Source organism: Trematomus bernacchii, unplaced genomic scaffold (genome assembly GCF_902827165.1).
Source record: "Trematomus bernacchii unplaced genomic scaffold, fTreBer1.1, whole genome shotgun sequence".
In the NCBI taxonomy this organism is placed as follows: domain Eukaryota; kingdom Metazoa; phylum Chordata; class Actinopteri; order Perciformes; family Nototheniidae; genus Trematomus; species Trematomus bernacchii.
Window position 1 is genome coordinate 9,383,964 of NW_022987727.1, and position 27,437 is coordinate 9,411,400.

Genomic DNA, 27,437 nt, shown 5'->3' on the forward strand with positions numbered 1-27,437 from the left:
TGGGGAAACCCTTGAGGAGTCAAGAACGTGGAGAGAGGAGCAAGTGGCAGCAGTGAAGCTCACCGACACATTTCCTTGAAACGACACTTCCCATCATTTTCATAAAGTTTGACGACATGAAAGAGAGCGAATCCCCAGGATCACTTCAGAGCGTTTTTGTTCCCTCTTACTATTATCTCTGCTCTCTTATTGCGGTGCCACTGAAGATATCTTCCAACTTTATTGCGTTTACCCCCTTGGCCATTCAAAGGAGCCCGTGATGAATAAAACGGCGATGGCGCTGATGCTCTGTATCATCATTTAGTCCTCGTGCTATATGAGATTGGGTGCCGCATTACCATGAAATACTCATCAACGCCTCTCTATCCGTTCCCCGGCTCTCCCACTTTAATACATACCATGAGACTCACTAATCCCATGATATGCCTCATAATCTGATCACAGATATGAGCTTAGAGAGACAAACAGAGAGAGGAGAGATGGATAGAGAAGTGAAATGCAATCAGAGAGGAGAGGAATGCGTAGGCTTTTGCGAGACGGAAGATGGGAAAAATTAAAAAGAATCCGTCGCTGGAGAGAGGGAAGGGATGTGGGCTGGAGGTAAAACGAGGGGGGCATGCAGACAGAAGGAGGGGGAAGACTTGCTCGTGACCTGATTTCAAAACTAAGCCTTGGAAAAAGTGGAGCAGCACAACCAAATGCAGCGTCTTCCCACATCCAGCAGCTCGTACAACATATAATCCTCCCGTATAGACTATACTCGCAGCGTAACCTATTGACCTACATACTGCCTCCTCATCTAGCTGAGTCACGAGCCTCCTCGCCTTCCCCGCCATCTGCATCTCTGACCCTCTTCTTCTTGATTTTCTGCTGCCACACATTGCCAGACACTTCTATGGGGGTGCAAGTATAATGGTGCACTATAGTCTGATGTCTACCAGTCGGGCAACATCGCTCTAATAGCTCCACGCTCTGCAGTGCTCTGGCAGTATAGACACACACACTCATCTATTACACAGCTGGAGATCTGTCCTGTATACATAAACAGCGTGTGGGTACGGAACATACGGACGTCTCGCTGCGGGGACACCAGTGTGTGTTTCTAAATGAGACGGAGAGATTCTGATGCAGTCTAAATGCAGCAAATGTAATCATTAGAGGCTCTATTGATGTCTCACTGCTGTGTAGTGTGTGTGTGTTGGTGTGTGTGTGTTCCCCTGTGTAGTGTGTGTTGGTTACTTTAAGTAGATTTTCCTCATCGTACTTAAATACTTTTACTTAAGTACCATTCTTGATGCAGTATGTTTACTTGAAATGTTGTATTTTTACAGTGTGGCATTAGTACTTTTACTCGTAAAGAATCTCAATACTTTTGCCCCCTCTGCTTTTTTATAACTATCAAAAATAATAGAGTGATTGGAAATGTTCAAGAAAAACGATCCAATTCTGCAGTTTTTTTCCCTGAAGTGTCAGAAATGTAAAAAGGGCAGCAAAAAGAAACCCTAATCGAGTGGCAAAATTAACTCCAAGATCTTTGTCAAATATCTTCTAATGTCCTCATCACCAGGAAGGCAAACTGAAGGATCCTTCAGCAATGGAACAGCCCATTTGCTCCTCAAACATGAGCCTGTAAGCACTTCATGTAACAACACAAGAAAGCTTTGGTTCCTCGCCTTACAGGCAAGAAAGAGTCCGTATATTGTTCACGTATTTACATAAACGCAAGCAAAACAGTCATGGAGCTGTGAGCACCTGACCACACACACACACACACACACACACACACACACACACACACACAACACACCACACCACCACACACACACACACACACACACACACACACCACACACACACACACACACACACACACACACACCACAACACACACACACACACACACACACACACACACACACACACACACACACACACACACACACACACACACACACACACGGCTGAGCATTCATGAGAGACCATTCAGAGATCAATCTGCATAGATCCGCCAACCACACACAGGCGCTTATTGATGCCCGCTCCAACAAAAGTGGCCGCCATTGATCCCATGCAGAAAGGCTTTGGGGAGCATTGTCTGAGCGCGTGGATTCTATGTGTGTCACAAGTTATAAAGTGAGACAATGGCAACGTCGCTTTCAGACCAGCCCGTCATTTTGAGCGATGGCTTTCTCTGCAAAGCTGCAACACACCTGTGGGCACAACTAAAAAGCCAGGAAGGCAAATTCCTGTTACTGTGTGTGTGTGGGGCCACGGGTCCTTTGTTTGAGGTAGTCACATGACCAGTCTGACTTGGCGCCTTCCCCTCCCCTCTGCAGCACGCCATCGTACAATAAAATGTTCGAATGTAGGAGACAAAACAACAACCTGAGCCACGTGCGTGAATACAAACACACAATCAGTTTGTGGACACTTTGCCTGATGACAAAAACAGTGTTCCTAAAACAACAGGCGGAAAGCTAGAGAAAAACATCTCTGCTAATTAACCGCACGTGATCCATTAGTGATGAAGGCAAGAGGAGGAGGATGGGATGAAGGGAGATAAGGAGGGAGTGAAAGTGGGATGAAGGGATGGTGGCAGCTGCACAGGTGGGGGTGGTGAACAGGGGATCAAGTCAGAGGGAATCGATCACACTGGTGGCCATGTTCGGTGCGTTTTTGATAAACTAACGGATATGGGAAAAATAATTGGAAGGCGGTGTTGACGGTGAGATTGACGAGGCGTGTGGCAGCATGTCTGCTCTACAATATGTCTAACCACTATGGTCTGTAAGCTAGGGATGTGGAGGAGGAGGAAGAGGAAGGGTGGAGGAAGGGCAGACAGGGCTGGAATTAAATGAGCTCAAAAATGATGAATAGTGGAGGAGGAGGAGGGGAGGTACAGATCGGAATATAAGGGACAGATCGATCAGTGGCGGCGGGAGGGTAGAGGAGGTGGAAGGACACGGGAGACAAACAGAGGGAGAGACGTATAGAAGATGAAGGGCGGGGGGGGGGAGAAAGAGATGGAGGCGGACGGGATAGGTCCCAAGGGTGAGATTTCCTGCTCTTCTGCGGTAGGGTAGTCTGACAGACGACTGTGGATCTGACTGCCTATCCTATGTGCATGTTAATTACAGAGAGAAAGAGAAAGAGAAAATAGGTCTGTGAAGGAGGATGGCACAAAGGAAGCTCAGGTGTTTCCCTTGTCAAAACAAGTCAATGGCTTTGCCCTCTACGGGCTTTTAATTACAGCCTCAGTCTTACTCACTTTACAAAACAGACAGTTTGCAAGCATTCATTATCACACATATACTGGAGATCAACAGTCTTTTGATGATGTTTAACTGTCATCAAACCCAAAACTTGTTGTCTTTCGGTCGTGAATATACTGTATAGAATTTTTTTTAAATGCTTGGTACTTTCCGAAGACAACTATAAGCGCTGTAATTTCTAGGAAACTTCTCTTAAAATAAGTAAATAATGCATTTGATGGGGATTCTTTTCAGCTGCGGAAACTTTTGTAGAAGCCAGTCGGGGAAAGAGAGAAAACATGTTTTTATATCAACAAAAGCCTTCGGTGCCAGTCTGCTACTGCAGCATCAACGCTATCCAGTTAAAAAGGGGCCATATAATGCTCTTTTTTTTTTTTGCTACAAAAAAAGACACAGGAATTTTAGCCTTTGCAGCCATTTACATGCACACAAACCAATATCACAGATTACAGGAGGGGAAAACCCCAAAAAGCATAATGGAGTTTCTTTAAGCCCCTGTCACACTGTCCCGAAATTGACACCAGATGGACACACGAATATGGAATTGTGAATTTTGCACGAAGATGGCCCCGAAGTTGGTCAACAGCCAAGCAACAGCCGAAGCAAGTACGATGCCTGCAGAAGGCCACACGATGGCACCCGAACGGGCCGAACCACACAAGGAAATATGGTCGTAGACGTTACTGATGATTTAGAATGTATCCAGACTCAACCTAAGAGCTTGTGCCTCTTCGGGGGGTGCTAACATTTAAACATACACGTTATTCTTTACTTTCTCCGTCTTTATATGTAGATTAGAATATATTACTTATTTCCGTCATGTTGTTTCAATAGCAACAACAACTTCCTGTCAACAGCGTAAACTCGCCTTCAAAATAAAAGCATCTAAATAAAATAGGAAGTTAACCTAAATTACATTTAAGACATACAAGATACAACTGCAACAAAAGTAACAAAAACAATGTAATATCCTTTTCAGTTTCACAGAACACAAATTGGGTTATTTACATAATATAGTTATAGTTTACATGATTTTGTTGTGAAATAAATGCAATCTCGATGTCATCGACGACGGCATTGACATTGCCGAATTTGAACATTTCCTTTATCGTGTATCCATCTGGTGTCAATGGCTTCACGTAGTCGTGTTGCCTTCCTAAGACAATCGGGCAGCTTCTTGTTCCCTTCGTATTGTCTTCGTGAGGCGAAAAATGCCCTCACGAGTGCCTTACGAAGGGCACAATGGACACACGAATTCAACACGAAAATGAACCTTCGCAAGGTCTTTCGGCAATATTTTGGCATGCCAAAGATTTTGCCACCGCTCACTAAGTTGCTGCCGGAGCCTGAGAAACTCCACCGGCAGTCATACGATGGCTTAAGATGCCCTCACGAATGGCTTGATGTTGTTACGATCAGAGCCGAATTTGAACATTTCCTTTATCGTGTATCCATCTGGTGTCAATTTCGGGACAGTGTGACGCAGGCTTTAAAGAGCCACCATGTCGTCACACACACCCAATTACCCATCGTTGCCGCTAGCTCCTCAGGGGACACTGATTGGTCGGATAACTTAGTAATTGGACACAAATGTTTGACTTGAAGCCTGACAACATGGATTTCTATGCGATCTTGTGATTTTAGAAAGCTGTCGTGCAAGGTATTAGGGACAGATAATAATCGACTACAGTTTGTGTGTTCATGGTAACTAAGAATCATTTCAGCTCTGTGCAACAGTGCGTCTCATTGAAACGTTTTTGGACCACAATGGAGCTCTAGGCTTTGGTCATTAGTGCTGAATATGGTATAATAACATGTACTGTATACAGCCATAAGTGGCAGTGATGAAGACAAATAAGCTAGGGAAACTACTGCTCGAGGACATTTTTCTTGTAGTTAACTTTAGCTTGACCTTACCAAGACTGTCGACAGCACAAAGCACAACAACTGAGATAATGGGCTCTTTTTTTTCTTGGTTTCCCTACTGGCACCCCCCCCCCCCCCCATCCCTAGCCATCTCCAGCCGAGCTTCCCCAGACCGTGGCAGTGTGGTTCCTCTAAATGAGTTTAGCCTTTATTAGTCTGTCAGAGGGAGAAAAAAAACATTGTTTCCCCCAGTAGCAGGTCGAGATATTATTCATCTATAATTGGTAATAACCCCATACCCCCACCCCGAGGCGGCTCAATCTCCACTGAGTAATCACTGCCATCGCCTGCTCTGCTGGAAACAACATTATTAGGTCGATGGCACGGTCTCTACCTCTGCTGCCTGCCAAGGTCTATTATCTGACAATATATGGCTTGACTCCTGCGCTTCTTTTAACACCACAGGCAGCGGAGGGAGAATCTGCTTTAAAAAGATTTTCAGCATCCTGGACAGTGGAGGCTCCTAAATGAGCTCCAACGGGATCATTTAGGTGGAGGCATCATCAGTTTTCCTGACAGCGAGGTTTGCTCTGTAGTGCAAAACACATTTCAATTTCACTGTTTTACTGTCACCTCAACTATTTCACCAGTTCAATGACTGTCTCCATTTTTTTCTGGATCGAATTGGGGCTGCAAGTAATGATCCATTTTACATTTCACAGAGCCAAAGAAGACCTTTCTTTCTTTTTGCCCCATTCTTTGTTTTGTCAGAAATGCAAAGTTATTACCCACAGTTAAAGAAGATTTATTTGAATTTCTGGTTTAATCTGACCAAACAATAAAAAGTTTATTACTGAGTTTACTTTTATTATATTTGACATGTTCACATATGAGACGCTAAAAGCAGAAATTGTGTGGATTTATGCTTGAAAACAGACAGAAAGTGTTTTTGACTAATCCGTTTATCATGTAATTGTCTCAGCTCTAGACAGAATGGTGCAGTCATGTGCACTATGTTTTGAAGGTGTTGGCTTGTGAAGGCAATGCAGTCTTAGAATGTATTTCAAGTGTCAGATTAGGTAGTTAAGGCATCCAAAAAAAAAGATTAGCTTAAAAAGATGAATTTATCTCATCAATTTCCACCATATTTTCTATTGTTGTAGTATCACCTACAAACAAACTGTCTGTCTCATTTCTTTCCTCTACTTTCTATGTCACAATCCTTCCAAACTGAAATCTGGGAAGCAATAATAAGATCATGAGACAGAGTGCTGGAGCAGCAGAGTGAAAGTGACCTTGCTGCTGCTTAGAGCAGACTAATATTTCATCAGCCAACACTCGGGGCACACCTGCCTCACAGCTATACTCCTGTTCCCACATCTGCCAACGGCTCTGCGCTTCATCCCTGTGAGGAGGCGTCAGGGGAGGGAAGGAAAGAAGAAAGGAAGAGGCAAATAAAAGACAGAAAGAGAGAAAAACAACAAAGTGTCATGTGGGCACACGCTGAAGCTCTGTTCAAAGTCAACCTACACTTTCCCCGAAATGCGCAGAGAAACCACTAGAAAAGAGCACGTAGAGATACTGTGACAAAGAGGGGAAAGCCAGAATGGTCGGACTTTACGGTAAACTATCTACTCATATGTAGATTTTAGTCTGCCACTGCAGCTTGGGACTACCCCTGAGGCTAGAGTGTACATGAATGAATAACTAACACGGGGACACATATCAGGACAAAGCTTTTCCCCTGCACCAGGACGAAACCAGAACCAAACTGAATAAAAGTGAATTCTGGAAATCAGAAGGGAAGGAAGTGGCATCACGTGCTCGAGACAATATTATCCTGTGGCAAGAGAAGTGAAACCATAACTGTGGAAGCTCAGAACAAGACAATCCATTCAGCATTTTACATTCAAGTCCTTCACTTCTCCAAGGTTACACTGACATGCGAGCCACTAAGCACAACCCAGTGACGTGTGAAGTTTGAGGGAGTGTGTGTGGGCACATTGATGATTTTGACTATATGAGATCATGGAGATCAACCACAGATGACAGATGTGTTGATGACACTGCATTGACGACAGTTGTGGTCAAAAATATTTATGAGTAGCCACTGCGAGAAAATAGATTAATCATGAGACCAACCTATTTACGGTTGATCCGTTTTCTCCCTGCATGTACCTCCAGTGTGAATAAGAACCTACTTTAACCTGTTAAGCCCTGAGCCTGTTTTTCAGGTCTCAGGCTCGAAAATGACATTCCCAGAACAAATGACCATATCTTCCCTTCTAAAAGGGTTAAATAAATAATCTTTTTTCTCAAAGGAATGATAAACCTGTGAGTTGGATGTAGAAAAGTCAGAATCAATATAGATGTTTTTTATTTTAAAGAAAATTCAGATTTTACATAGTAAAAAACTGTAAATCATAGTGTCCGTCCAAACATTATTTTGTACTTATAGTGAAAACTACCCTTGGATGATGGTAAGGTAGACTAAAAGCTTTAGGAATCCAAAGTACAACATATAATAAGTACCCTGTATCAAGATTGATGCAAAACAAGTGACATTTGACTTTTTTAGAGAGATTTAGCAAAAAGAAACCACTTCTGGGGTCATTTGGGTGGATTTTCCATATCTCTGGAACTCCTTGCTCAATTTTGATGGTTGACACCTCTTTCTGACCGTTAGAGCCAATAGAATCGAAGGGGGAGTCCCCCACACACACTCATTGTGAAGAGAAAAGGTGGGGGCTTCGCGCATGTAATTTTCCATCAGAGTGAACCTATCTCTAGCTTTGACATCTGGAAACGGAAAAGCAGTTTTATTGCTTATGGATTATCAGAAATCATTTCAAAGGGACACAGACACATTAGATTAACCTATGGATTAACTTCAGCAGCGTTTTTATCGTTTTAATGCCATTGAAGACCACTTTGGAGAGACTACAGAGCCATGGTAAAAATGTTAGCATTTTTAGCTACCTAGCGTCACCTGTTTTGATGTCCGTTTTTGCTTATAACGTCGCCATTTCGTATAATTCAGTGATAATGTGGGTGTCCAACGATTCTGTGTCACCTCACGATGTGAAACGATGTCATGGATGTAGAGAAAAGATAAATAATAAGGTTTTGGGAGGGATTTTCGGTGCAGTAAGGTGTTAGCATTTTTCGCTCGTTGCTAATTCAGAGGCTCAGTGTTAGCATTGTGGGTTTTATTTTGAAAAAAAAAAAAAAAGATCAGTTAGATGAGTTTCTTCCCGTTACATGGATATAAAACATTCATAGTTTATGAAATGAACATGCCCTCAGACACTGTTTCCTGCAAGATGTTGCGGCAGTGCCCCGGTACCGGGGTCTCTCGGGCTTAACAGGTTAAATGGATGTTTGGACAAATGAAATACTAATGAAATTAGGTGGGTATTATTTTCACATTATCTCTATTTGTTTTAGCTAAACAGAGGGTTTCCTGGGAACCTGTGATTTTATATAGAACCAAAAGGTAGCAATACTACAGTTTTAGAATACTCAGCTACAAGTAAAAATCCTGCATTCAAAAGTGTACTTAAGTAAAAGTACAAAAGTATTAGCTTTTTTCAATAGAAAGGTCTTAAACTCTTAAATGTGGAGAGGGTGTCTGCCTTCAGAACACAAAGTGGACTGAAGCTATGGCCCCAGTTGTACTTTTAGAGACTCCAGGAACCATACATAACCCTGAAATGTGGAAATGCAATGCCCTAGTGGGGTAATGGGGGACTATGAGCTCTTTAAGGTATGCGTGAAATGAATGCAACGTTTATGGCAAACCATTTCATAGTAATAGAAATGTGAGTCTAAAAACAAAGTGCGTCACATCCCTCAAAATGCTGTTAGCATGACTAAAAGCATGGGCTCCAGAAGTGGGGCAGTATTTATGAGAGCGTCCCTCCAGGAGCAGGGAAGGAGGATGCTGCTGCAGCAACAAAGGAACCCCAGTATGACGCAAACCCTAGCTTCACTATCACACATCATACTGTCCCCTTCTCCCATAGCCTCATCCTCGCTGCCCCCCTCTCCTCTGTGTTATCTCCAGTCCAGCATTGTATTCAATAAATACATTCTAGATCTGCAGTGCAAACAGCAGAATCGCCAAATGGGATTTTTAGCTAGGTACGCTACTGGGATGTCAGTTTCCATAGGATCGACCTTTGACCCGGTGTTGTGCAGAGCTGGAGCAAATATAAACAGCCCCTCCCCTCACCCCCTCTCCTTCGTACCATCAAATGGCCAGCACAAAGGAAAAGAGCTGACCTTAACTGTCCTGGAGGTGATCATGAGAACACATGCACAAAACACACAGGGATGTCAGTACCAGGGCAGTGCACTTTCAAGCCAACCCAAGACAAAAAAGGAGCTTTCATCTGGATGCAGCTCCCTTGATGAAGAACATAAGAGAAGAGAGGACAGTGGTGGAAGAAGGAGAAGAAAAACAAAGCACAGAGCCAATCAACTGGCCAGAGTAAAACAAAGGGCTATCTGTAAAAGCCCTGGACTTCATCCCACCCTGTGACGAGAGAACTTCGATCCCCAGGCTGCAGGCAGCTCCAAAGCCCTGATGGAGCCTGTTAAGCCCCCACTTCGATTCAGCTCATTGCGCTCCGTGCTGCTGATCAATTAGAGAACAGCTGAACCAGCTGCTGACCACCAACATTCTGCTTTTAATGCTTTTAAGCACAGATGGGGTTTTTTATACAACGATTGTGCTTCTTGTAATCTAGCTAGTCTTTATTTGTATCTAATCTGAAGTCTTTGATCCTCAACTGCTCACAGAGTCAACCCCACCCCAGTGCCACAATCTCATGGAGGCTGATACAGGTGAAGTGTTAGCATGTGGGCTTATCTGCATAAAACAAGTCTTAACATGTAGGATGGAATAAGAACTATGCACTGGGTTATCTTTTTACTGTGGGATACCACTCATCCATATTAAGTCACCAGAGGTCAGGCAGGCACACAGCTGACCAACAGGAATGATGTATACAACCCCAACACATAAGCAAACTTGGTATTGAAATACTTGCAGAGAAACAAGTATGGGAAACAGTTCCACTCCAGATGAAGTCTGGACGAAATATTGTGAATTTCAATAAAATATATCAAGCACAACTCAAGCCCCTAGAAAGTGCGGTAGGCGTTGAAGAACATTTTCATATTCTCTGTGTTTGTCACGTGACGCAATGGGGCCAAGAAATACTTTTTCCCATCGACTTACATGGGTACAGGTAAGCCTGTAAATGTATGTATAATTGTATATTATGGTCCCTCTCCATTCATTTGGCTGATCCGAGACAGGACTGAGCAACTTTCATAGGCATGAGGGGTCCAGCCTTCAACACAGCTCTATTTTGACATCAATTAAACGTTTGTTGGAAGAGTCTTCACAGATATTTTATCACTGCTCAAAAGTGTCACCACTCAGATTCTTCCAGCTGATTAGTAAAGTAAATACTTTCTGGCTTACATTTTATACAAAATTGGTGACTTTATTTGGGACAAATTCTTTAAATGCCCTCAACATTCGAAATTATTTTTATATAATTATTTTCCTGGTTTTATCTCAAACAGAAGGCCATCGTTGTATTATTTTGGTGAGGTCTTACTAGATTGTTAATATTTGAAACGATGGATGAGCCCATTAAGTTAAAGATGAATGTGTGATCTGCTAAAATAAAGAAATAATAACAAAACGGCTTAAACTTCTAAACCCTCATATCAACTAAAGTCAATAGCATCTATACACATTTTCCACACGCAGTTGGAAAAATAAGTACAGGATTTGTTTTTATTTCAAACTATTTTCCAACTGACTGCTGTTTTCCAGTGTTGCTGCCAGCAGTCTTGTGTATAAAAAGTGTCAACATGGACAATTTCCATACAGGCCATGTCAGCGTATCCATACAATGTACGCAGTAATGTTGAAGAGTATAATAGGTGCTATTCAGTACAAGCACACAGCACCTAAACACACTTTTCTTTGAGAGTGTGTGTGAGACTCACCCATCCTCCTTGGCTCTGGATCCAGGGCTGGATGTGGTTGTCCAGGTAGACGGTCATCCACTCGATGATCCTGCCCACCAGCGGACTCATCTCCTTCTCCACGCACTCCACGCACAGCGCCCCGCCGAAAGCAAAAAGCCCTACGATGCGTCCCCAGTTGACCCCGTCCCGGAACACCTCGTCCATCACATTCTCGAAGCTTTGGTAAGCTGTGGCCGGCGTGATGTGCAGCTGGTTGTGCAGATCGCTGAAGGCGAGGGCGTACCGCAGCTCAAACTCGTTGGCCGAGTCCCGGAGGGCCTCTTTCACCGCGTCCAGGTCCGTCGTTGAGGGCAACCGTTGCTGCCTCAGCGGGGATGCCGGCGGGGTCCCGGGACTTGTGCCATTTACAGTCCCGTTGGCGTGCGTTGCTACCCTCTGCTCCTCACCCAACCCTGCCTCCTCCCCATCAGTCCTGTTCGGATGCTCCAAGAGCTCCATGTGATTGAGAGGATAGTTTCTCTGGGAGAGTTTATAGTTAATGTAGGAAGCCACCAGTTCTCCGTTTTGAGACATTTTGTGTTTAAATAAGCTATTTCTCTTCGCTGCGGTCCGTCTCTGCTCCTCTCTTCGTCGAGCCTTCTTGCTGTGTTAGAGTGAACACACACTGTGCCGGGCTTCCCTCTCTTCAGACCACCATGGTCAGCTGATATCCAGAGGACACTCGGGGGACAAAAAATCAAACCTGCACAAGGCTGACAAATCAGCTCAGGCCCTGCGGAGAGACAACAATGAAAGGTCAAAGTCTGGACAGCCTATAAGCACACTGTGATTGTGTGTGTGAGAGTGTGTGAAACGTGTGTGGGGATGGTTGTAGACATTCAAATTAAATTTGGACAGGTAAGGCCAAAGTGCATCGCTTTAATTGGGCTGTTACATATGGAGCAGATGGCAATGATATTAATGAGACTATAGTAGAGCGATCGTGTGTGTGTGTTCCTAAGAGAGAGAGGGAGAGAGGGAGAGAGGGACAGAGGGACAGAGGGAGAGGGGGTGTGAGGTTTAGGTGAGAAGAGATCAGAGGGACAGTCTGGCGTGAGAGTCCACCGGACAGTCATCTCCTAATCAGTGACCTCTGACCTTTAGGATGAGCTTTAAGGCTCCTTGCTTGTATCAGCTCCAGCTTTCTGTCACGTACACACTCCTCTGCACACAATCACACCTACGCATGCCCTTGAATATGTATGAATGGAATATTGAGCATAATGCAGTTAAGTTTTCATTAACTCAAAGTTGGAAACTTTAGTCACAAACATACTTTACAATAACTCCAGTTATTCTTTGTTAAGCATTGATAACATTCTGAAACTACCGTTGCAGTCTTAGGTTAACATTGAGTTAAACACTTTTAGCACATTTATCACACGACTGCAGTTGTAGTTTCCGGTATGAAAAGGCCATAAGCAGGTTGAGCATGTGTGTGAAAATTATTTTTTTAAAGAATTGAGAATATATGAAACTCTCCTGTTAAACTACTACTGATTAAATCTGAATATTTTCTGAAACAGAACAATTGTGATTGTTAAAAAAGCTAATATCTATATCTACAAAACATTTAGTAGTAAACAATATTTGGGTTTTGAACTGTTTGTGAAATAAAACAAGAAACCTGAAAACATCTCCTTGGCTATTGTAAATGATGACGGGCATTTTGACAAAAAAAACAGTGAATCTACTGTAGCAAATAATCTGTGATTACTCAAAATGATTGATTTGTACCAATTCCTCTAAACCTATTGATAGCAAAATGTTAGAAATAGAAACATGTGTGGCTGCATCGCTTACAGACATTTCCAGTACAATACAGTACAGTCTCAGTATTGTAAACAAAAAGTATTGATATTACATTGAAAGATGAATATTGACCATCCATAGTTGAGAGACCAGTGATATCGTTGTCACTAAGTTGTTGGAAACAAACAATAATATTACATGTGTGTCAGAAATCCTGCAGTAAGTTTATTGAGCTTTGGTGAGTTTACAATCCTGAAACAAAAGACAACCTGACGAAGCCGCTCCCTCACACTGAAGCCTGTCACCATCCCATACACTGCTGGAACAGAAGGAAAAGGAACACAACCTGCCCTTTCCTATAACATGAGTGGCATTTCAACTGATAAGTGGCTGGACATCAGAATTACCAGTGGTAGGATGCAATACATTTACTCAAGTGTTACACTTTGGAAGCCACTATTGTACTTTATACTCAACTACAATTATCTGACAGCTTTCAAATCCGCTAATACATAAACATTTTTTCATAACATTTATAGTCAAGATATCCAGCAGCAGTATATCAAGTAAATACAAACATTCCTCCTTTATCAGCTGTAATACTTTTGGAATATACTTGGTATATTTTGATGTATAGGCCTACTGTTGTACATTTACTAAAGTAAGATTTTTACAGTTCAGTTTTGCTACTTTTTGAATAAAAGATTCTAAATACTTCTTCCACTACTGTTTTTATTGTATGAGACGGATGGGAGAGGAGCTCCATGCAAACAGTGCTGGTGACATAACAAAACAGCTAATGTAGTCCCTCCTCACAGCACAATGGAAGCGCGATACTACGCGCTCATGGCCAAACAAGCCAGGTGCTCCAAAAAACTTTTCTTACAAACTTACAAAAAAAAAACCTTAGGAAGCAGACAATGTAGGCTATATACGGTGGTGAAATACTCCGAAACAGCACGTTAAGCGGATGAACACCCAGAGGGAAGCAGTGTTTACAATAGCCACATGGTCCCCACTCCCCAGCTACAGCACGTGGCTCGGGTTTTAATAGCCACAGCTCGGATGTAAACAGCACGCAGCTTCTATAGAGCGAGTAGCGAAAACATGTAGAACCTGAATGCAACATTCGCAAAAACAACCGTTCAAATATTAACTCACATAAAGCAGAGTTAGGGATAGTGTGTTTATTACAGTGGAATCTGGACTGTAAGGTTACAGATAAACAGCCAGGATGTTAGCACCTCCTCTGTACACCACGGGCTGGTTGTGTGACGCATCTGTGTTTGGATGTAATAATATCCACATAAATTCAGATTTCCATTTTAAGCTATGAAGACTACATAAATATATGATTACTAACCTTGTTGTGTCTTTCGCGATATACACAAATAAAACGAGTTGTCCTCTTTCCGTTCCCTTTCCCTCTGTATAAATGTCCGGAATAGGTCTGTCAGTAGGTCTGTGTGTACAAAAGCTGTCACAATCCAAGACTATAAAATAGTCACTTTGTGTGCGAGTGTATGTTTTCACGTATCCTCCTACGTCTCCCCCTCCTCTCTGGGTATGCCCAGCCCCCCTTATTGCGTAATACGACGCCTTCGGAGATGTCTGAATATCTGGATCACGATCATATCGGGAATCCTCGTTCATGCTGGCCTTTAAACCCAGACCCACTAGACATCCATAATGTGATAAAACGCTATGTTGCAACATAACCTGAGATGAGAGTATAAGGTTTGCTGTTACAACCTAACCAACAGTGTGAAGAAAAGATAGATATATAGAACCCCTTAATAATAAGTGTTCGATTATAGGGACGGGACGTTCGTCTGTGTCACTCTTTGTTCACTTATATATTTGACAGAGCTCATTACATTTACTAAAATATAAATGAGTGTTGGAAATCTCTTTTCTAGCCTTGTGTCATTGCAGTTCAATTGTGCCTTTTCTTTAAGAGAGAAACTTATAGGCATTTTTAATCAAACACACACTTAACACAATTTAAAAACGGTTGAACGGGTTTTAGTAAGAGCCCCTGGAGGCAGCACAGGCCAATTTTCATTCTGCTGTCATAAACACTGGGCTAGACTGTATACATAAAAGCAAAGGCGTTTAATAACAATGCAGGAAAATGCCACTTTGCGACACCACCCTGTGTTCCGGCTCTAAATAGACTTCACCACGCCAGCAATCAATACAAAACTAATTCTTGAGCAATGCCTTACACACCCACAGTTCCGCCTGCACTAAAGCCACCGTAGGCAGCTATGTAGGCTACTGAAGATGGCTGTCACTGTCATATACAGTCTTGGTGTAGTCACTTTTTCATTGACTTTAAACATAGAAATGTGTGTTACAGTGGCAAACTCATTCACTACAGTTTGACAATACATTTGGCGTCAAATGGAATTAGATGGAAACATCTAGCAGGAAACGAAATGATGGTTACGCATTCCAAATCTGTCGACCTCCTTCCTCTGGATTCAGAGAGGAAAATCCGCCCTCTCTACCAGCCTTCCGCTCATTATTTCACCAACAAAACAACCACAGCCATTAGAAATACATTCATAGCCTGACAAGACATACTTACTTGTATGGTGGGCTCCATAAAATCATGTCTGGCGGCTCACAATCCAGACCCCGGCAGTAGTAATCCTATCCGTCATTGCTAGCCTGTCTGGCTAACGCCACGGACGGAGATATCCTAGCCTGCCACTGGCTGCCTCAGATCCGCCCACTAAACTACGTCCTCTGCGTAATGCATTCAATATGCCAGCCTCCGTTCAGAGCTCCCAGGTAGTAATTGTGAGATTTATCCAGAGTGAAGAGAATGCTACATATGAATTAGCAGGACAAATGCAGTCCTCCAACCGGAGAATTCACCGGTCACTTCTAACTTTGTATGAGAGCTAGCTTAGCCGGCTAACCGGAGGAAAGTCCCAGCTAGAATGAGTGCTAACTAGCTAAAAGCGTTTTTTGTATGTGGGGTGTCTGACCCCTACGTGAATTATGTAAGTTGAGCAGTCACATTCCTCATTGTCTGCTTATCTATGTACTTGTTAAAGCAATAATAACATAGCGTTTTCTTTTACAAGGCTCCGTGTAGCAGCTGTTGGGCCGCTTTCTACTTTACTCTCCAAAACAAAGGATGTAAGAGGTCTCCATGGTAACCTTTGTTACCCCAAAATGTAGCGCGCGCAAGGCCGACTGCCAGTTTGAGCACAGCGCGCCCCCTTGTGGACATGTTTATATAGAAAGAACGGAAACCCCTCCTAAACACTAGCTTTCCCCCCCCCAATAAAAATAAATAAATCCCAATTCATTATATACACCTACAATACAGATCACAGAGTTACACAAAGTACAAACCAAGAAAAGTAAGAAAAAGCAATTATGCACCAACAATTAATGGCTTCTTTTTTATAATTGTATTGTGGTACCATACTTCTGTGGGTCTTTTTTTAAGGTGTTTAGCCCTTGGTTTATTCAATCTCTTTGTATTGATGTGATATTTTCCCATAATTACAATGACCTTTAAACACTGAATTATTGAGCAGATTTTGTCTCGTCATCTTACCACAATTAAAAATGAACAAAAAAAGATTTCTGAACAAAATGAAATAATCCATATCAACAATGACTTCCCCACAAAAGAAAGCAAATCATGTGTGTGCAAAATCTTAACATTTTAAAGTGAAGTTTGTCATTTACACTTGCCTCTTTAAATTTGACTTTATTTACGTTTCTATTTTACAGAAGCCCTGGAACTGGAAAACCTTGAGTGCACCCTTTATTAATGTTAATTAATTAACCATTAACTCAAGTCAAAATATTTGAGGATTAAAGCTTTAAAGCTTCATAAACGTAATCAAAAGGCACACAAGTGGATCAGAATTCAGGTTTATTGATTACTTCACCAAATGTTTGGAAGATTACATCACAATATTATGTATAGAACCGTATAGCACTTTCATTTCTATGTATCTTACATTGAAAACTTTACAGTCTGCTTTTTTCATGTACTGTATATATATATATATTTATATATTCCCTAGCTTTAGGGAAGAAAAGTAGACATCCATAGTTGCAAGGGAAGGAATGCTTCTCAAAAAATATTTAAATGCACTTTAAATAATTACATACATCCTTCTTTTAAAAAAAAGGCATGGAATAAACTACGAAGGATCCAGAGATTCCTCTTTCTCTGTAGATGCAACATTTGGTTCTGCTCCGTCCCGGAACTCTACTGCTGAATGTGACACAACACTGACGGGCGCTCCAAACATCCAGAGCTAGAGGATACACCGGAAGGCATTAATACATGAGCAAACTGTCGGCAACAGGTGTGCAAAAAGAGTGTGGGAAATGGACAACCACTGTTTCCCCTCATAGGGCCGAATGATGGATAAGTGGAGGATTTTATGAGCCAGCTGATATTGAAAAGCCAGGAAGAGCTGACTCTGTTAAGTCCTTCAGTGTCAGCACAAAAAAGGAATGTATGACTGCAATCAACCTTTCATTGTAAACCAACCTGAAAAATAATCATAAAGCAAGAGAGTAAAATAAATATGAAAAATCTCATTGATATGGAATTTTAAAGACGAGAGGACGGTTGTGTCACGGAGACGTCTCAAATGAAGCCGCTTGGGATCTTTGATAGTGTTGGAAGAGACGCAGATTCTTCTCACCTGCAGCTCAGAGTTTCAGTGAACAGCCCGCTACCGAATAACAGGAACACAAACATTAAAGTGACAAACAATGCTTTGGGATGAGCATCGACACATGAGGGTTCAGATATTACAACATATTTTCATTAGATCACCAAACTCACAATAAGGGTGTCATCGTTTTCAAACAGGCACAGGTGGCCAAAAATCGCAAATGTAAGGTTCATCGAATTCAATGGTATCGTCGGCGTAAAGACCTCTTTTGTTAAAAAAAAAAAAAACAGAAAAACAAACCAACAAAATCGGGTACAATATCAATAAATTATCTGTTTACAGTTCTTCTTGTCATTGAGATGAGAGTCAGGGGGACGATGAATGACGGTCAGCAGAGAGCGCTGGTCACAGTGCTGTTCATCCCCGAGAAAAAGACGGGAGTAGGACAGGGTGAAGACTTTCCTACAAGCGGAGTGCAGTAGAGAAGCTGAACAGAGACAGAAAAGCTGCAGTCTTTCTCCTCTTCCTCCTCTGTGGTCTGTTCCAGTCTCTTTTGTGTCAACCTACAAATGTCCTTTTGATTTCTCCACCCGATCCTGCACCCACTCATTCTAGGATATGGGAATTCGGGCCCCCTCGGGAGCGGCGATGTGGAAGACGGAGCCGATGCGCAGGAAGAAGCGCCTGAGGACGGCCCGCAGCTCGGGGATCAGGTCGAACTGCATCATCTCACACAGGTGGGGGTAGTAGCAGGAAGCATGGGGCTTGAACTGGAAAAGGAGAAAGTCAGATAAAAAAATATTTACAATTGTCTTTTCTGCTCAACTATCAACACCAAATATGCAGAAGGAGGCCTGCATCTACTCAGACAGCAGACCTGTGCTAACAAGCTAATAGGTGTTGTTCGGTAGAAAGAAAATAGTTCCTACATGAAACTGCGTACAACAAGGTCTGTGGATTATCTTAAACACCCTTAATAATAAATAGCACTATAGCCAAACAAGTTACTTTACTCTGAAATGCATTTAATGTTTACAATTATTTTCCCTTTTTAATATATCTGTGTTTATTGTATCTTACCTATTTTAATCATAGTCCAGTATGATGAAATTAATGTTTTTGGACCATTTCGCGGATAGTGCTAGATCTGTTTATGGCTATTTGGTTACAGGGGCCCTATAAGGCTCATTCCCAGGTTCATATTTGTATTCTGTGCCTCTACTGGGACATGTCCCATGCTTTAATGTTCCAAAAAGTCGGCCCACGGGCCATTTTGGATCGGCTCTAAATCAAAAAGTATAATGGAATGCGGCCCACAAATGAAACTTGAGCTTGTCTCGTATTGTATTGTACTTCTTAAATATATCTGTAAACGTATGTTACACAGTAGTATTCATGTGAGTGTGGGAGAGAAACTCCCGCGGGAGGAAGTTTGGGAATTTAGCAGACCTTTGCAGACCATTTACATGCTTAAAAATATATAAAAACACATTACAGGAAAAGGAAAACCCCAAAAAGAACAATAGGGCCCCTTTGGTTTTAGGTGTTTTTGTTAGCTTGGAAATGCCTCGGTATAAAACATTACTCTCTCCAATTCAACACGTGTGAGTTATTATATATATATATATATATATGGTAAATACATATATATATATATATATATATATATATATATATATATATATATATGGTAAATACTTTGTTTAGTGTCTGTAAAGTTTTGGATAGTTTATCTTGGTGTCCCATTTCATATATCTCAATTATGTCTTTTAGTACTTTTATTTTAGTTAGTGAATAGATGAAAGAAGAAAAAATAAATAACAATAAGCTAAGAGGGCAAATATGTATTTGATTGGGCTGAACTGTACTTTTAATCTCAGCCGACAAAAGTATTTGCCAAAGATGTAGCCAGTGTCTTTGTAAATATTTCCAGGACAGAGAAAGGAAGGGCGGCTGCTCTGTGTGGGTGGAGCTCGGAGGCCAAACAGTTTACAGCAGGGCGTTCAAATGTTGTGTTTCTGAGGCCAGGGAATTACGAAATAGCATTTGGGCAAATACACACAATTTAAAGATTTGTTTTAACAGGTTGGTGCCATCCAGTCCACTTTAACAATACTGTTTTATTTTTTGTTGATGCAGTGGTTAGTGTGGTGTTAGCATTTTCCTCTAAAGCTGGCTGCCTTCCTACAGCTTTAAGTTGCATGCTGGGTTGTTTTTTAACTAAAATCTGCAATAGCTTGGGAAAGAAACCCTGAGTCATGTGCTGCTGTGACTCATCAGTGAGTCAGCTGTCACATTGAGTGTGCATGAGTCATAGGTGAGAGCTCATAACTGTGTTTACCATCCAAGAGATGTGAAATAAATAAAAAATAAAAGATCAAAGCGTCACATGGGAATGTTTGAGATTTATGAGATTATACTATGTGTTTGTTGCTGGGGCAGGATCAGTGGCGTAACAAGGTTGTGATTGGCCCCGGTGCAAATATTGTTTTGGGGCCCCGGTGCAAATATTGTTTTGGGGCCCCGGTGCAAATATTGTTTTGGTGCCCCCCCATCGCCCCAAACATAAGCGCACGCTGATGCGCTCACACACGCACGGACATACACAACCACTCAGAAGCGCCACATGTATAGGCTATCAACAACAGCCTGCCCTGGCCTCAGACCACCACAGCCTGACAACGGCACAGCGAACTAAGAAGAGGATTAAACCTGTTTCCTTGATGTGTGTCTCTGGGGAATGGGCCGGTAGGCCTACATAGACCGGTTGCTATAATATAGCTTTTGATCTTAGCGTCGGGGGTCTCAATAGCGCCATAGAGTCCCCTATTACGCCACTGGGCAGGATTAAGAATGAACAGCCAACAAAAATATAAAAACTGTTATGGACACTTATACAACAGATGGAGAGAAAAGCAGTATTTGTGAACGTAAAACGAACTGACTTTGCCCTTTTACTCCTAGATTGGTGTGTAATATGTCAATTTAATTTATGGTTTGACGTCAATATATTAATTTACATTCGGGGCTTAAACACAATGTTTCTTGTCACATAATAGTAATAACCTTAAATAGGGAATTGCTCTAATACCTCATTGCTATAGATCCTGCAAACAGTTGGTTTGAACCAGAAATATATATAAATATTAATAATAGGTTGCAAAATAAATGCAGGCACTAGCAAGGTAAACTTCTGTACTGCAAGTGGCAATGCTGCTTATGCAAACACTACAAATGCTGTCCACAAGGGGCACGCAAGTCAATAATCTTGTATTTGATCAACTTTCCATTATATTTCTGACCCAGGCTTATTCAAAATGTATGATACTAGTTGAGATTTCATGACCCAAAGCTCCAATGTACATATAGCTGAAAGCATATAGGGGGGGGTGTGTGTGTGTGTGTGTGTGTGTGTGTGTGTGTGTGTGGCCCTGCCTTGTCGTCAGGCAGCCGTAGTGTCCTGGTGAGCAGCAGCATCAGCAGACTGTTCCAGGCCTCTCTGTGGCTCTCTGAGGTCAGACTGATGAAGTACGCCAGAGCTTCACTGCACACCCTACACACACATACACAGGATTATCATCAACAAAATATTATGTTTTGTATACTATTGTTATTCGAGTAGAGCAGGTCTAGGCTACACATCTTGAAACTAAAGCACCAACACCAGTTCTTTAATGATCAGCAGCCCACATGAGTGTAATACATGAGTCAAGTGCAGCTGCTCAGCGAAAAACACAAGGTGATCTGTACCAGGCTGAACACACACACAGAGTACACTTCATAAATATATAATGAGGTATGAGCCATGTGTCAAAACAGTTTACTCATCTCAGAGCAAAAAACATGGCTACACTTCTCTGATACACAGTTTGTGCTTATTTATCGAAAGTTCAACCATGCAATAGAAAAAAACGATGCTTTTGGGTTTGTTTTCTTATTGTGAACAAAACCCTGTGGCACTCACAGCAGCAGGCGTGTCTGGATGTCAGGCCACGAGTCCTGCAGCTGACGGTCAGAGTACATCTTGAACAGGATCCTCAGGCTGCAGGCCAGGCTGCTCGTCTCCTGCTTCAACAGGTTGGGCTTGGACTTCCCTTTAAAGCCTGAGGGCAGAGAGAGGCAGTCATTGGGAAGAAAAACAGAAACAGCAGCAGCAGCAGAGGGCTTTGCATGTCCCTGGTTTGATTCTGTTCATACCCCTCTTAATCCTCTCATGTCCTTTCTGTAACCCTACTGTCTCCAATAGAGACAGATGACTGTGCTTTGAGAGATTGTGGTGTATGCTATATACACTTTTTACAATCCATTAATGTTGTTACTTGCTGCTACTGCTTACTTTTTTATAATGATGCTACTTATTTGTCTACCATGGATGTTTACTTATTTGATTTCGCTTTACTGGTGATTGCCTCTTTATTTCATTAGTTACTCTACTAATCGTATTTTTCCTTCTTTTTCTGCAGTGTCGTCACATTGTACATTTCACTGCTTTGGGATAAATTAAATATTTCTGTCTCCACTTATGAATTTGTCATCTCTTCATCTTCAAGAACAACAGAGGAAGGGACAACATTGCAAAGGTAGATTTCACTTATTAACTTGATGTCTAAAGGTTTCTAGTTAGTTAGAGTCAAGACATTAAGGATACTTTCAGTGTTCAATTACATTCCTCAAAATGTAGACATGATGGAACAGCCTGAATACTCCTCACACAAAGAAAATATTCTCTCAGCGCTGAGGTAATCCAATAATGAAAAATGTTCAGGTTCCATCCAGGCAATAACACAGTTTCTTTCTGAGCGTTTGTGAAGCAGACTTTTCATTTGAACTGAATCTTAGATCCCTTTGTAAACAGTAAGAACATTAGAACCAGGATTACATGATGAAGATTTAGAACTACATATTTAAAGGCAATAAAAGGCAGTCTCACAACAGACAGATGCTGTCATAGCGCTGACTTGTTTCTGAGCCATGGTGGAGGTGTTTGTGTTTACCTGCCCTCCACAGTGCTGTCCTCTGCTCGTTGTTGGAGTTGAAGTCCTTGGCGAAGGTGTGCGACTCCAGCAGACAGTCGAGCAGCTTGAAGAGGTGAGTGGATGTCATGTGACGGTACATGCCCTGCTCTGAGCCCGCCTCCCCCCCCTCAGCCTCAGACTCCTCCAGAGCATCACGCTAACGGGAGGACAGTTTGAGACAACTTTAATTACCGATATGACATTTCATGCTGTAAAATGTAACTCATTCCTCAAATAGAAATAAAACAAATGTGATAAATAAATAGGGGTTTTATCTTACCTGTGCAGCAGCCATGTTCTCTGCGTCCTCCTTTTTGCTGGTTGCCGGGAAAAATACGATATTGTCTATGGTCTGGATGAGTTCAAGCTGCACCACGCATTTAATGAGCAGCCCTGCAAACAGCTTCTGGTCCGAAACTCCTGCAGAGTAAAGAAAAACAAGTGGCGTGAAGATTGACGTTTTTAAGGGTAAAACTGACATTGAAGAGAGACGAAACGCAACAATGGTGGTCAGATTTTACACTGGCAGAATGCAATTCCATTCGAATTTTAAATAAATAAGAATATTAAAATAAAGAAAAAATGTATTATGCAAATACACATTTATTATTTGAGGTATTTTTGTTTGAGTAAATTCACATTTACTACCTTTTTTTATTATTTCAGGGTGTATTTAATAGTCATAGTTATTCATTTCAAAGGCAAATGTATATATCTATTCATTTAACATTTATTGAAATGGCATTCCAAAGCAACAAATGATATACATTTTAGATATATATTTCTTTGTTTATCTCCATTTTTTGCAAATATAGATTCAGGTGGAGGTTGAGTGTGTTGTGTGTATGAGTGTGTGTGCACTCACTAGCACTGGACTTGCCCTTCCAGGTGTCGTCGCTGGACATCTGGCTGTGTCCCCTCTCAGACAGAGCTCTGTCGTAGCTGCTCTGGGACACGCTGTCAAAATCAGCGTCCTGGAGACAAATACAAATGATCCATATTCACAGGTTAGGGTCATACTTCTGATTCACTGCGGAATATAATAATCGTATTTCAGACCAAGTATGAAGCATCTGCTGAGCTGCTGTAGAACATCCTGTATTTATTGTTAAGACATATAAGTATTTGTTTATTTCCTTACTAAATGCTTGCCATCTGCAGTTTCCTCATCCTGCCCAGCCGGTCGCCATGTCAACAAACTGGAAGCAAACAGAATGACAGATCAAGAAACAGGTGATAACATCCTGTCACAGAGGCACACTAACCTTCAACTACTTTAAGGAACTAGTTACATTGAGTAATATCAGATTCTTTTTGTAATGAAATTGTCTGGAAGAAAAGTGACTGAGGACTCACGCATGTGGGCTGGTGTTCTGGAAGATCTCCAGCATACAGGAGCATGTGATCTGCCACACCTCGGGGCTGAACTTCTCCCCGTTCAGGATCACCAGGTTCTCCAGACAGTTGGTCCCCGACCGGGCCAGCTGCTCGTTGTCTGCAGAGGAAGGAGAGGAGGAGCTTAAAGCCCCACTCACACAAACACTGGGAACTTCACTGAGTATTTTCCCCACAAAATATATAGATAGTGTTTTATTTTTGGTGAAACAAATTGTAGCAACTCAATGATATTGATGTTTAAAAGTGAAACATATTTTCAGACCCCCTCTCTATCCCAATAATGTTAGTATAGCATCTTACTACAACTAGCTGTTTTGTTTCGAAATGTGTTCAAAGACTGATACCTCTATTTATGTTAAGATAGAGAAATAGTTACAATATATATTAGGTAAAACACTTTTTTTAAATAAATAAATAATAATAATAAATTGAATAAAAAAAGAGGAAATATTAAAAGAAAAATTGAATAAAAGAAAAATAGCATTGGTAATACAAATCTAAGCAATAAAAAAAGTTTAAAGAATATTAATAAATAGATCTAAAAAAAATATATATATATTTCTTTTAATTGTATACACACACAAAAAAGTAAATGGATAAAATGGAAGTTTAACAACATAACATTTCTACAGCCCTAGTTTGTAAAATCTGGCAAAGCATAGTAGGCGTTATCTCTGTCCTATGAGCAGTTTTCGCTCTTTGTGTGGACAGGTGAGTGTTCTGTGGACATGTTTTGAACACCCACCTTGCCTGACACACCACTGCAGCTGTGTGAAAATGTCAGCCAGCAGGATTTCACTGAGAGGCTCATAAAACTGGGTGAACACGTCACAGATGGCATACAGAGCGTGGTTACAGGTCGTCGTCATCCACTCGGTTTTCTGCAGGCAAACGGGAGACAAACAAAAGCAGATCCCTTCTTTACATTGTGTTTTGCCTTGTAAAACCACAGAGGATATCCTAAAGTAGCTTGTCAAAACACAAACAACCATGGGACTTGCTGCGAGTGACCTCTGACCTCTGTCTGCTGCTCAGGGAGCTTCATGTTGTCAAAGATGCGGAAGACGATTCTGAAGAGGTCGTGCCACCAGTGCTTCTCGAAGGTGAGGCCGTAGCTCTTCATGATCTCGAACATGACCGTGAGACCTCTGTCAGAGACAAAGACAAACGGCTCACTCATCAGTCAAGCTGCTTCACAGACTCAGGACATCCTGGATCAATCAATATTTAATCAATGCTGCTCACCCATACTTAAACACTTTACAAACTGTATTGCACTTTAAAACTACCACTCATTTGATCTTATAAGTGCAAAAAAAGCTGAATAATTGTCAATAAACCTGATCATATTCAAACAACCAAGCCTTTATTTTATTTTTTTATCATATGGCCTAAGAATGATAGACCTAGTAAACTCTACAATGAATGTTTATAGCAATAAAATAACACTTTCTGACTGAATCCAAGGGTTGTAATATATTTGAAAAGAATGGTTGAGGAGGAAAATAGTTGTGTAACAGTTCAGGGATTTTGGATAGGTTAATGCCTTATTATGTTACATAGGTAAGCTCAGGCTTCACCTTTTTTTCCCCAGGCAGAGGATTTTCCATTTGTTTTAGTTTTATTTTATCTTCAATGATTTAGAATTATTAAACCACTTGCAATGCTTTTTGGTCAAATTGTTGTATTGGATAGAATAAGTATTAGTATAGTAAGATAACTGACTAACTTACTAGTGACACCTTCATTGTATTAGTCCTCGCTGCTTATTTGAACATTGTTAATAAGGTCATAATTCACATGATCATTTAAACTGGGCAGGTAAAGTCCTAGGGATTAGAGGGGGAGAACATTTGGAGGACAAATCCCTGTAAACCAGTCCCCACGTTGAAATGAATGAGCCGTTTTTATTTACCTGGTCCGGACATCCAGCTGACAGCGGTTGATGATACAGGAGAGCTCAAACAGGATGGGGAACCAGCCACGCACCCACACCCGATCGCCGGGGGCAACATTCATGTCGTCGCTGGTGTATTCCCTCAGCGCCTGCAGGGACACATCAGGTGGAATGTTACATCAAAACTGTTTAAGAAACCACAGTGCTATTCACAAATGAATTAGGTGCCGTTATCTTGTCACACAATTGCCGTTATTAAATCTCATTGTTCCCACCTGTGGCCTTTCTGAGACGTATTTGGCGCAGTGTCGGATGAGTCTGATAGCCTCCATGCTGGTGTCAGGGAACGCTGCGTTACACACAAACTCTGACAGGCACTTCACTGCATCCTGGAACGAATCAATAGCTGCTGCAAAGTGCTGCTGGAAGGTGTTCACTGAGGCAGGAGAGGAAGAGAAGAAGACAAGAATTAGTCAGTTGGTTAAGGAGATCTTTGCGGAAGCTCTAAGAGGCAAGTGAGAAAAAACATTCTGGTGATCTAAATAGGTTTTCTCTTTTATGTTTATCATTTAAGTTAAATAACAGGAGAAAGAAAGTTATTTAACTTTCAGCAGGGAATGTGGTTGTTTTTTGGCAAGATATGTTTGTTATTATATGTATATGGCCACATAAGGCTGAAGTGCACCACTACAGGTTAGTCTTATTTTAATGTACTTCAAAAGATCCAAAGCAAAACCTTTTATCAACCTGTTTCTTAAGTCCTAAACGCATAAGAGAAAACTGTTTGTATCAGACTAAGAAATTGGACCAGAAAAAAAATCACTTTCGTACGTTAAAGGTAGGTAAGAATGGATAAACCAGCTCGAGTGCGCTACAATTTGAAAGTATGCAGCCGGAAAAAAATCTGCCCCTTCCTTCAGACTTCCTTACAGAGCCCCTCCTCCAACACACACGGATGCGCACATGACCAATGAGGGCACGAGATAAGTTTGTGCACAGATGGAAGGCTGACAGGCAGGTAGGCCATCCAGTCATTTTAGCCGGGCCGGCTAAAATGATCGGTCGTGCTTTTTACAGCGCTACGGCTTCCACAGATGACATTTTTTTATGTATTTATTGTCAAAGCATTTAATATATTCATTGCCATCGGGATGTTAAGAGCATTCCATGGAATGTTTCTGAAGTGAATGACCTACCCCACCTTTAAATACTTCCTGTCATTAATTTCATTATATGTTTTTAAAGCTTCAGCAGTACAACATCTGTCTCATCTGTAGGGATGGGTATCATTAAGGTTTTAACGGTACTACTACTTTTATCGATACCGCTTATTGATCCGGTCCAAGTATTTAGTGCAAAAATACAGTGGTACAGAGCAACACAGGCGGGGCATACAGGTATGCTGCAAAAGGCCTAACGGTTCTTCTGGAGGAAGATTGAGGTTGTGGTGGAACATTACGGGACATAATGTGTTGTTTAGACAATTTGCAATTGCTCGTGTTAACGCCCTTACATGCTAAAT

General features: G+C 41.6%; 2 protein-coding genes across 3 annotated transcripts in view; both read right to left on the reverse strand.

Annotated features, from left to right (window-relative positions):
• Nucleotides 1-15,697, reverse strand: part of bcl2l1 (BCL2 like 1) — a 28,348-nt gene extending 12,651 nt beyond the window's left edge. The window contains exons 1-2 of the mRNA XM_034144964.1: nt 15,535-15,697; nt 11,169-11,922 (exon numbers count right to left, since the gene is read on the reverse strand). Coding sequence (XP_034000855.1) covers nt 11,169-11,723 — 555 coding nt within the window. The 5' untranslated portion in view covers nt 11,724-11,922; nt 15,535-15,697. The remainder of the gene's footprint in view (nt 1-11,168; nt 11,923-15,534) is intronic.
• Nucleotides 15,698-16,828: 1,131 nt separating this feature from the next.
• The window catches only part of arfgef2 (ADP-ribosylation factor guanine nucleotide-exchange factor 2 (brefeldin A-inhibited)), a 30,000-nt gene continuing 19,391 nt past the window's right edge, over nt 16,829-27,437 (reverse strand). For both annotated transcript variants that reach the window (XM_034144931.1, XM_034144930.1), the window contains exons 28-39: nt 26,191-26,351; nt 25,934-26,064; nt 25,037-25,166; nt 24,764-24,899; nt 23,977-24,115; nt 23,762-23,819; nt 23,486-23,594; nt 22,901-23,040; nt 22,600-22,777; nt 21,570-21,708; nt 21,041-21,158; nt 16,829-18,375 (exon numbers count right to left, since the gene is read on the reverse strand). In XM_034144931.1, the coding sequence (XP_034000822.1) occupies nt 18,217-18,375; nt 21,041-21,158; nt 21,570-21,708; nt 22,600-22,777; nt 22,901-23,040; nt 23,486-23,594; nt 23,762-23,819; nt 23,977-24,115; nt 24,764-24,899; nt 25,037-25,166; nt 25,934-26,064; nt 26,191-26,351 (1,598 nt within the window). In that variant the 3' untranslated portion in view covers nt 16,829-18,216. The remainder of the gene's footprint in view (nt 18,376-21,040; nt 21,159-21,569; nt 21,709-22,599; nt 22,778-22,900; nt 23,041-23,485; nt 23,595-23,761; nt 23,820-23,976; nt 24,116-24,763; nt 24,900-25,036; nt 25,167-25,933; nt 26,065-26,190; nt 26,352-27,437) is intronic.